Source organism: Alligator mississippiensis, chromosome 10, assembly GCF_030867095.1.
Source record: "Alligator mississippiensis isolate rAllMis1 chromosome 10, rAllMis1, whole genome shotgun sequence".
NCBI lineage: Eukaryota > Metazoa > Chordata > Crocodylia > Alligatoridae > Alligator > Alligator mississippiensis.
Window position 1 is genome coordinate 16361815 of NC_081833.1, and position 11217 is coordinate 16373031.

Below are 11217 nucleotides of genomic sequence, written 5' to 3' on the forward strand. Positions count from 1 at the left end.
TGCAGGGTGGGTAAACCATCCCCCCCCCAGCACTTGGGGACCCTTTGGGATTCTCTCTATAAAAGCCTTTGTCATTGCTTGCAGTGAAGAAGCAGAGCTTGTGCAGAGGTGTCCTGCCACCCAGCACTCTCTAAAAGAGCTGCAGATGCTTTGGGAGTCAGGGCGGTGCCCACTCCTGTTGTGGGACCACTGTGACAGAGTCCTGGAGACCCGTCTTGCCTGCTCACTTGCTTTCCCTCTTTAATGCTTGGCAGGCGTCAGACACTGATAACTCCAATTACAACACAATTGTGGCTGGCCTGAAGAACATTTCTCGTGAAGGTGAGTACTCCTGCCAAAGCAAGTCAAACGGAGATTGGGAGGGGAGCCCAGATGCAGGAGAAGATGAGGAGCAGCAGGATCATTAATTTTTGATTTTAAGGACTTTCAGTTGGGTTCTACGTGCCAGTGGAAGTGGGTAATTCCCATGGGATCAGCACAGCATGGGGCACAGGCGTGGTAGAAACATCAAACTATCTGGCTTGCTCCCTGCCCAATGCAAAAACAATCTGCTGTGCACGGCTGTTGTTGTGAGCTAGTGGCGCTGGGCTCCCTTGTGCCAATGCATGGTGCAGCCTCCAGAGGCACTTTGGGACTCTCTGTGTCCGATATGTGGCCATTGGACATTGTGTACATGTCCTCAGGCTAGGGAGAAGAGATTAGTAAAGTGTGTTGGCTGAGACGGGCACTGTTCTGCCGCACGTTTTGTTGGATCTGTTGACTGGCTGACAGTACGGGCTGTTGTCCTGGGCAGAGCCAGTTGGAGCTGAGACGCTGCTGTTGCACTTCATACTCTACTGGCAGATGTGGCGGGAGAGGATTGGGGAGGGTGGGGTTGTGGGGCATTGCCTTCCATAACATCAAAAATGTCAGCCCAAGACTTCAGGGAATCAGATATTTGCAGTCTAATGCTTGCTTACTGTGAAGTGTTCTTTAAAGCAGTGCTGAAGCAGTGAAACAAGGGGCAGCCAGGAACTGTGTGGTGCAGGTGGTGTAATGAGTGGGTCCCTCCTGTCAGCTGGGAGTTCCTCAGGGAGCCCCCATATATTTATGATGACTCTGCCTTTCTGTCTCTCAAGGGGATTTTGTGGACTTGTCATCTACTTTTTGCTTGGATAACCTTCTCCCCGACACAGCCCAGCTCTCCAAATACTACCGCTACAAGGGCTCCCTGACCACACCTGACTGCTCTGAAGTTGTCATCTGGACGGTGTTTGAGGAGCCCATCCTTATCAGCCAGTCTCAGGTAAGGGTTCAGATCAGCTCTGCTTCCTGAGACTGCACCCTCCTACCTTTGCCTTGGTGAGTCTTGAAGGTCTTCTGTATCCAGAAGCCTAGCTCACAGCAGCAAGTTCAGGGAGCAGATGATCCTATGCAAATAGTCTCTTCTTTAGGCAGTACTGCCCAGTCCTGTCCAGGAGCATCCACTAGAAGGTGCCCTGGGCATGCCAGGTGAGCCCAGAAAATAGTGTCAGGTACACATGCTCCAAAGGGCAACAGCGAGCATCCAAACCCCAGGGGCTGTGCAAGTCTGCTTTGGTGGGTCTCATCTTGCCACCCTATGGATGTGTTTTCAAAGAATGTAAACTGGAGCTGAGTTCTCCTTCTGCTTCTACGGACCTCAGCTGGAGATCACCCCCCGCTAGAGCTCTGTCTGCTAGACACCAGGCCAGGCTGAGCAGAACCCGGCTGCCCAAACCAAGTGCAAAGTGCAGTGGGTCCTGGAGATGCCATTATTCATACAGTTGTCAGAACATGAGTGGAAACAATCTCCTGTGACTCAGGCAACTAATTTTCTTTTTGTTTTATTTCTTTAGACTTTAATAATAGTGTAACAGATATCACCTGAAGAAAAAGCCCTAGGCATACTGACAATTCATTACTTTTGCGGCAATTAAATAATTAAACCGTGACCACCTGGCAGCTCTAAAGGATCATATGTGGAATATACACACGCACATGCTCTCACCCAGAGCCTGCTGGTAGCATTTAGCAATCAGAAGCAGCAGCAAATTAACTCAGTAAATCAAAATGGCAGAGAAACTCCTCTGTGTTGGCACATTCCCTCCAGGAGTTTTCCTTCAGCCTGTTTTTCCCCCCCAAGCCACATCTAGTAACTTGGGGATCAGCCAGTGGGCAGTTCCTGGAAAGGCAGCATTTGCCAGTGGTGTTGTTCAGAAACAAGAGCTCGTCCAGTTCTGCCCTGCATGCACTGTTGTGCTGCACAAAGGCATCATCTCCTATGGTTTCCATGTACAGAGCTGGTCCCTGATTGCAGGAGGAGAGTGGACAGGCGGGTGGAGTCCTCTTCCCTCCGCTCAGAGCTGCCGAGTAAAGTCTGCTTCCTTGAGGGAATCCCAGCTTGGCCGGCCGTCAGCATTCAAAAAATAGTCAGATCTTGGATGAAAAGTATTCAATTGGCTTTAAAATAATAGAATTGTTCAAAAAAAAAAAAAAAAGGTGGCCTTTTTTGGTGCTTTGTCTGGCTTCTGAATAACCATGGGCCTTTGAGGTAGGTTTCCAAGCTTTACTGCACTATGGTGAGGGCTAGTTGGATGAAACTTTCTATTTTGTTTTAATGGAAGCTGAGGTTCTCACATCATCCCTGTGATGAAAATCTGGCAACACCAAGTCATAGGGAATGCCTGGGATGGATGTCTGTGTTCACATACATGTGTTCACACAGGCCTCATTTAAGCAGAGGGGTTCAGCAAGTCCTTAATGTAAGCCCATCTCTGTTTTGGAAAGTATTGTGCGTCTAATGAAGAGCATGAGCTTAAGATCTTGGCTAAGTCAGGGTTCTGAAATGTGCTTTTGACTGAGCATAAATCAATGACTTGAGATCTCTTCCTCTCTCTTTCTTGGCTGCAGCTAAATGCGTTTGTGACCACAGTTCACTTCCCGGCCACTGGCTCAACTCTCCTGAAAATGACCAACAACTTCCGGTCCCCACAGCCGCTCAAGAATCGCAAAGTCTATGGATCCAGAGATGCCACAATCAGCCACAGTCCCGAGTGCAGTCCCAGCATCCATTTTCTCCTCCCTCCGCTCTTGGCTCTTCTGATTGACCAATTCTCAGGCCCCTCCTAAACTCAACCTCCTCCTGCTCCCAACCCATTGCCCTTTGCCACCAGTGATTCATGATAATTTTATTACGTCTTCACACCAGTGCTGCTACACAGTCATCATTTTTAGCCACAGGCCAGAAAACAATGATGTAATTAGGGATGGATTAGTGAGGTGTAGGAAGAGAAATGCTTGTTGTTAGTTAAAATCTAAAACATTAAGCCCACAATCATACAAGACTTCCCTCCCTGCTTCATTTGAAACTCATAGACTCCTCATGTGCTTAAAGTTAAGCAGGGGTATATATCTTTGCAGAATTGGAGCCTAAAAACAAATCACAGGACAGTTAGAAATGGGACCTCTTTGGTTTTACCAGGTGCAATGTATTTGGGATGACTGACAGTATGACACAGAGCACTTTCTATCTGAATGCAAGTTAGCCATGTCTAAATTATGTATGAATGAAACTGTAATAAATCCAGGGTTCTTACATTTTGGATGTGAATCCTCTGCCTTTTTGTTTCTATTTCTTTTTAATATTTTGCTTGCATCCATGGCATTTTGCAAAGGGGATAAAAATGGATGTTTGCCCTTTTGGTCCCAATGGTTAGGAGACATCCAGGAGTTTGCAGGGTTGCATCCATTAAGATGAGGAGTCAGCTACATGAATTGGGTATACACATGGTATCATCTTGTTATTTCCAAATAATGTGCCCAAAGTCCAGTTTCTGTGAAGACTGGAGAAAGCTGCTTGCAGTGAGCTCTGTGCCCGAGCATCTCTGATTATCTGCTTTCTCGCAGAATCGTGCTCACAGCTGCTTCCTCCCAGCTGTCACACACAGGCAGCAAAACCAATAAACTTGTGTGTGTAACCAGGGAAAATCTTTGGCACTCCTTTGCTCTGGTCCTCTGTGTTTTTTCTAGGCTGGTTGGTGGGCTTGTTTTCCCCCTCATGAATTTCACTCTTTCTAGACTAGACTCTGTTGAGTTATCTAGCCTGGATGTGGGGCACTTGGGGAACTAGAGAAATTATCCACCTCAGCTGCACAAAGCTTTGTCCCAATTTCAGAACATGGAGTAGAGGGTTATCTGCTCCTGGTTATTCCTTTTTGAAAGGCATTTTATAATGAAAACGTAACATTGGTGGAACTGAAAAGTTTCTCACAGGACAGGATTGAAGAAAAGGGGGGAGGGTGGTCTGCAGCTTCTTTACATTGTTCCACGATGGGGTTCATATTGGGTGTATAAATACCCCGTGCTGGCTGGGCTAAATGCTCAGTTTGGGCGATAAAAGAACAGGCTCTGTGTTTTAGAGACTGACTTCCCTTCCTGTTTACACCAACTCCACTGATTTTCTTAAAGTCATTCCTGGTTTATACAAATGTGAGGGGCAGGAGAACCAAACCTTTTAGTGTCCCATAAAGGCACTGCTGGTAGGATAAGCATGTTGTCCATTCAGCTCTCTCCTTGTCTTTACCTTCTTCTGAGGACTTCAGGGAATAACATTACTACAGAATGAATGATCTGTTGGGTCAGAAGAGCGCTAATAAATTGATGGCTCTTTAAAGGGAACTAATTTTAGGCTGAAAGTGACTGAAATGCAATAAAACAGTGACTGCAAAAATAGATCTTGCTGCTAGATCTATTCTTTCCTCCCCTGCCATCCTTTATCTCTGAGAGCAAGGAAGGGGCAAAGCCAAGGTGAAGGCAAATGGGATTGTTCATAATTGATGTGCTGAAGTTTCAGGCTCTCTTCCAGCACCTTCCTGAGAAGGGGAGCAATGAAAAGAGGAAAGAATGGCTGTTCTGTTGATTTCTTCATTTCCTCTGCTCCGTGATCATGTCCTAGTGTTGCAAGCTGCCTAACAGCTGCTGAGCTTCACCCCAAAGGTGGCTGCATGTACCTCAGACACAGTTCATAGATCAATTTGTTGGCTTTCCAGAAGTGTCTTGAGGATCTGTTAGGATGGAGGGGGCCAAGACAGATTTCCAAAGGAGCCTAAGGGTTCCCAATAATTTTCATTGGGCTTCTAAATCCCTGAAGCTCTTCTCAAAGGCACAGCCAATAAACATCAGTCGATCAATGTTCCTGGGGCTCTTGACATTCTCAAGATCCCTGTCTTTCATGTCCCCCCATAATGTAAGTGTCAGATGTGTTTGAGCCGGAGCACACTGCTGAGTTAAAACCCTTCATTCCTTGAAGATTGCATGGGGAGAGGGATGTGGGTGCAGGACCCACACTGCCGAGGTGCTGAGCTCTTTTGCAAAGAGCAAACCTGATTCGGGGAAATAGAGCTTTTCCTTTTCGTTTGAGTAATTACAGGTTTAAATTTAGAACTGGAGAAAAATTAATGGAGACTAAAGTTAGCTCTGAAAAAGGCCAGGCAATTGTAGTGCATGGAACCCAACCCCTCCCACCTACACAGTCCTTGCAAATGAGCCCTTTGCTTCAGAACTGGGGTTCTTGCTGCCTCCTTGCCTCTCAGCTGCAGGCACATCCGCTGGCTTTCACTGTTTGCTGTGCTCTGTTATTTATGTGGGGGCAGGCACTAGCAACAAAAGGGCATGTTTTCAGAGAAATGCTTCATTGCTTTAATGTGTGAATCATCGAGATCCCCAAAGCTCTCGGCCTGCAGTTTGTTGGCCCAACTCATTTCAGTTTCTTCTTCGCCTTCCATAGTTGAGATCCAGACTTTACTTAAATCATGGTGGAAGGAGCATAGATTCATAGATGTTAGGGTCGGAAGGGACCTCAATAGATCATCAAGTCCGACCCCCTGCATAAGCAGGAAAGAGTGCTGGGTCTAGATGACCCCAGCTAGATACTCACCTAACCTCCTCTTGAAGACCCCCAGGGTAGGGGAGAGCACCACCTCCCTTGGGAGCCCGTTCCAGACCTTGGCCACTCGAACTGTGAAGAAGTTCTTCCTAATGTCCAATCTAAATCTGCTCTCTGCTAGCTTGTGGCCATTATTTCTTGTAACCCCCGGGGGCACCTTGGTGAATAAAACCTCACGAATTCCCTTCTGTGCCCCCGTGATGAACTTATAGGCAGCCACAAGGTCGCCTCTCAACCTTCTCTTGCGGAGGCTGAAAAGGTCCAGTTTCTCTAGTCTCTCCTTGTAGGGCTTGGTCTGCAGGCCCTTAAACATACGAGTGGCCCTTCTCTGGACTCTCTCCAGGTTATCTACATCCCTCTTGAAGTGCGGCGCCCAGAATTGCACGCAGTACTCCAACTGTGGTCTGACCAGCGCCCGATAGATGGGAAGTATCACCTCCTTGGACCTATTCATCATACATCTGCTGATGCACGATAAAGTGCCATTGGCTTTTCTGATGGCTTCGTCACACTGCCGGCTCATGTTCATCTTGGAGTCCTCTAGGACTCCCAGATCCCTTTCCACTTCTGTGCCACCCAGCAGGTCATTCCCTAGGCTGTAGGTGTGCTGGACATTTTTCCTCCCTAGGTGCAGCACTTTGCATTTCTCCTTGTTGAACTGCATCCTGTTGTTTTCTGCCCACTTGTCCAACCTGTCCAGGTCTGCTTGCAGCTGTTCCCTGCCCTCCGGCATGTCCACTTCTCCCCACAGCTTTGTGTCATGTGCAAACTTGGACAGAGTACACTTCACTCCCTCGTCCAAGTCACTGATGAAGACATTAAAGAGTATCGGTCCAAGGACCGAGCCCTGCGGGAACCCACTGCCCACACCCTTCCAGGTCGAAAATGACCCATCCACCACGACTCTCTGGGTGCGACCCTCTAGCCAATTCGCCACCCACTGGACTGTGTAGTCATCCAAGTCACAGCCTCTTAACTTGTTCACCAGTATGGGATGGGATACCGTATCGAAGGCCTTCCTGAAGTCTAAGTATATGACATCCACCCCTCCTCCTGTGTCCAGGCGTTTCGTAACCTGGTCTCAAAAAGAGACTAGATTGGTCAGGCACAATCTGCCTGCCACGAACCCGTGCTAGTTTCCCCTCAGCATAATTTGTCCTGCCGGGCTCTCACAAATGTGAGCCTTGATAATTTTTTCAAAGACTTTGCCAAGGATGGAGGTGAGACTGACTGGCCTATAGTTGCCCGGGTCCTCCTTCCTCCCCTTCTTGAAAATGGGGACCACATTGGCCCTTTTTCCAGTCGTCCAGGATTTGGCCCGTGCGCCACGAGCATTCAAATATTCCCGCTAGTGGCTCTGCTATGATGTCGGCCAGTGCCTTCAGCACTCTCGGATGGAGCTCATCCGGGCCTGCCGACTTAAAGGCATCCAGTTCTTCCAAGTGACTCTGCACCATCTCAGGTCTACGCATGGTAGTCTGGCGCCTTGCTGCTGCCTCTCTACAACCCCAGTGAGAGACTTGTCGTGCCCCTCGCTTAGGAACACTGAGGCAAAGAACTCGCTGAGGAGTTCAGCCTTGTCCCCCCTGTCTGTCACCAATTATTTCTGCCCATTTAGCAGTGGTCCTATTCCTCCCTGGGCCTTCCTTTTACTCCCTATATATCTAAAAAACAATTTCTTGTTGTCCTTTACTTGGGATGCCATCCTCAGCTCCATGGTAGCTTTGGCCTGTCTAACTGCCTCCCTACAAGCACGAGCAGAGGAGGTATATTCATCTTTGGTGATCTCTCCCTGTTTCCACTTTTTATGTGCTCCCCTTTTGGCCCTTAGGCTGCCCTGGATTTCTCTGGTCAGCCAGGGAAGCCTCCTGGCCCCTTTCTCTCTTTTACGTCGCATGGGGATCGTCTCGCTTTGTGCCCGAAGGATCGTTTCCTTAAGGCAGAGCCATCCTTCCTGGGCTCCCATCCCTTCAAAACTCCTACTCTGCAGTGCGTCCTTGACTAAACGCCTGAGTTCATTGAAATCAGCTTTCCTAAAGTCTAGCACTTTCACCCTACTAGTTACCTTACCCACTCGACGTCTTATGGTGAATTCTATTATTAGGTGATCACTGTCCCCCAGGTGGCTACCGCAGCATGCAGGCCTCATCCTAACCCACCAGATCTTTAGCTGCAAAATAATCAGGCACCAGGTTTATTAATGAATGGATGAATGTAGGACACTTTGAGATCCTCCTGTGCATGATGCTGGAAGTACCAGCAACCAGAGTCAAGGCTAAGAGCTGCACACTCAGTTGACTGATGTTTTTTCCATAGTTAGATCTGTAAATAAGTGGCCTTCTTTGCACTGATGCTGAGCATCCACAGAGCATACAACTTCAGTAGGGACTTCTGAACGTTGGTGTATTTAGTTGCCTATGTACACATGTAGGAAGGGGTCTTACTTCAGCTTCTGTTCAACATTTGGGCCATTGTTTACGCATTGGCTAAAGAAGCAGATTTTGAGGTAGAAAGAGGACACTGCCCCTTCAGAAGTCCCCTTCTAAAAACCCAGCTTGGAGCCTGCATTCTTCAGAGTAGATGCAGGAGCGGGTTGTTCTCTCCCTGTGATGTCCTCCTTACTCAGAGAACCTGAGGCTTAGAGAGAGAAGTCCTGTCAGCCTCTTTCTACCCCCCACTCTCCTACACACCCCAGCTAATCCTTCAAACAACTCCGGGCTACTTTGCAGGGGCTCTGATAAAAGGGAAGGATTACATCTCTTGGGAGGTTTCCTTCATCCACCAAGGGGATGCTTGGATTTAAGTAGCTTGGGCAGGGGTCTGCCAATGATGCCTTTTTATTGGAAGCCCTTTCATCATGTCTTACGCAGTCTCCTGTGGGTCTTTCTTTCCAACCCATTAATTGCCCAGCAGGCCAGAGGGGCAGACATCTGTTCTGGATACCAAGTGACTTTAGAAGCAAAGCTGTCTACTTTGCAATAACACCAGTGGGGAAGAACTGGTGTGTGTTAGATAGATAGCAGGCATCATGGGCCCCTGGGTCTATTGTACCTATTGGGAATAACTTCTGTTGACTCCAGTGCAGGAGGATAGTTGTGGCCCAAACTTTTCCATAATAATTAATTATTATTAATGTAGTGCTGAGAGGATCCCATCAGGGACAAGGGCCCCCCTGTGTTGGAAATGGCTTGGAGTACAAAGGCAGCCCCTGAAGTCTCCCACTAATACAGAGATCCCCCAGTGTTCCCAAACTAGCACGTTTACTCCATGCAGGTGGGAGGCTCCCTGGAACGTGTTATCTGCAGTGAAGTCAACAGACTTCGCCGGAGGACCTAGTTTACTGGGTTGTTTTTTTTAAAGCAGCCCTCTACCCAGTCAGAAAAACCATTTTGCAGAAAAACCGTCTTGGTTTCCAGACTGTAAAGCCCAGGATCCCATTTTCCATTCCTATAAGGAAAGAATAATGAACTAAAGAATAATGAGCCTTGATGAAGAGCTTGCTCTCCTCAGGGAACCTTTCCCATGTAGCCTCTGTGGAGGGTCATCACCCTGCTGGATTTCATGAGAAATGTAAGCAAAGCCCTGTCCAGCTTTGATGCACATGTCCAGTCTCATCACCAGCTGGATCTTCCCTGTGATCCTGTTGTAACTGATATGGGCTCTTATAGCATGTGTAACGTCAGAGGTGCAGTTTTGGGCAGGGGTGGTACATTGGGCGGCAACAGCAGCTGGCCCGGTGGTGGTAGCAGCTGCTTTTTTTGTGCTCCTTCCAACTTGGTTCATTGCTTGCCCCCCTTAGCTATATTGCTGCTCATCACTGCGGTGTCTAAGCACCTACGAGCAGCCATTTGCCAGTGTGAGCAGATCTCACCGGGGAGAGCAGCTTTCCTGTGACAGTTCGGGCAAGTGAAGTTCTTTGCCCATGCAGAACAGGTTCAGCAAGGGCAGGAGCAGCGCTGAGCTTTGCAGCTCTGTATTTGACCTCTAGACAGCAGTGACCCTGTGTGAGGAAGGGAGCAGAATCCATTTTCCACAGATGGTGCCAGCTGCCCCACACTGCTGGGATTTCAGCAGGGGGTCATACATGACGGAGGGCCTGGCCTGAGGCCAACAACTTGATTCACGCAGCCAGTAAACATGCACCAGAGGATGCTAACTCGCAGCAGCTACTTGCTGGGATTGCATTTGATTCAGTGACCGAGAGGAGAAAGGCCCTAATACCCTGCTCCATCCAGTCCCCCTCCATGACTATTTCACTGGGACAGGTGCGAGTGCTGAGGTGGCAGATTCACGTGACTCTACACCTGCTTATAACACCTATTCTCAATGACTTCTCTGGGCTTTAGACTGGTCATGTTTGTGGCTACACAGTTCTTTCCAATTCTACAGAATCAGAAATTCTCCACAGGCCCCTCTGTATTCAGACCTGCTTAGGCCTGCAAGGCTGTTACCAGTTTATAAGCATTTAAAGATCCTCTTGGGGTTACTTTTTTTCTCTCTGACAATCTGGAAAACTACTAAGCCATAAGATTGCAGGATTATTCCACCTGCAACAATAGGTATGCACGTTATGTACTAATGACAGTGCAGACAGGAGCTGGAGCACAGTCTGAGGGCAGCAAAGGTTCAGTAAATGTTTTCTGTTCATAGTGACTTAGGAGGGGAAGCCAGGAATCAGCTTCAAGTGTGGCGAGAGCTACTGCACAGGATTAATCCTTCACTTACGTTTCTCCTCCGCTGCATGCAAAAAGCTGTGAAAAGATGTAGGCCACAATTGACCCAATCTACAGGCAGGGTTGTAGTTGGAAAGTATCTAGATTTCCCTGTGAAATGGTCTGGAATGTATTAGTAAATCGGATACCTTTTATTAGACCAACTCAAGTAGTTGGAAAAAGTCTTCTTTTATTAGACCAACTATTTGAGTTGGTCTAATAAAAGATATCCGATTTACCCAAGGGACCTTGTCTGTCGATGTCCTTAGACCAACACGGCTACAACCTACACCCCTGGAATGTATTGGTAATTATAAAACTGCTTTGGTGGAGCGAACATCCAACATCTCTTTTCTGAACATCTCTGTGAGGGAAGGTGACAGCTGTAGTGTCTATGCAGCCAATGCATGGTGCCCAGGAGCAATGCTGTGTGGTAAGCTCTCACCAGGCCCACGTGCTCCGGCTCTGCCCTTACCAGCTCTCCAGAGTGAGGCAGTGTAGGCATCCTAGAACTGCCCTTCGGCTGTCTGTCTTGGAGGCGCTGGCTGGTGCATTCTCAGG

At 48.1% G+C, this 11217-nt stretch overlaps 1 protein-coding gene across 1 annotated transcript in view; it reads left to right on the top strand.

Annotated features, from left to right (window-relative positions):
* Window positions 1–3602, top strand: part of LOC102575509 (carbonic anhydrase 15) — a 29289-nt gene extending 25687 nt beyond the window's left edge. Inside the window, exons 6-8 of the mRNA XM_019499168.2 lie at window positions 255–321; window positions 1119–1285; window positions 2911–3602. Coding sequence (XP_019354713.1) covers window positions 255–321; window positions 1119–1285; window positions 2911–3129 — 453 coding nt within the window. The 3' untranslated portion in view covers window positions 3130–3602. The remainder of the gene's footprint in view (window positions 1–254; window positions 322–1118; window positions 1286–2910) is intronic.
* The last annotated feature ends 7615 nt before the right edge of the window (window positions 3603–11217 follow it).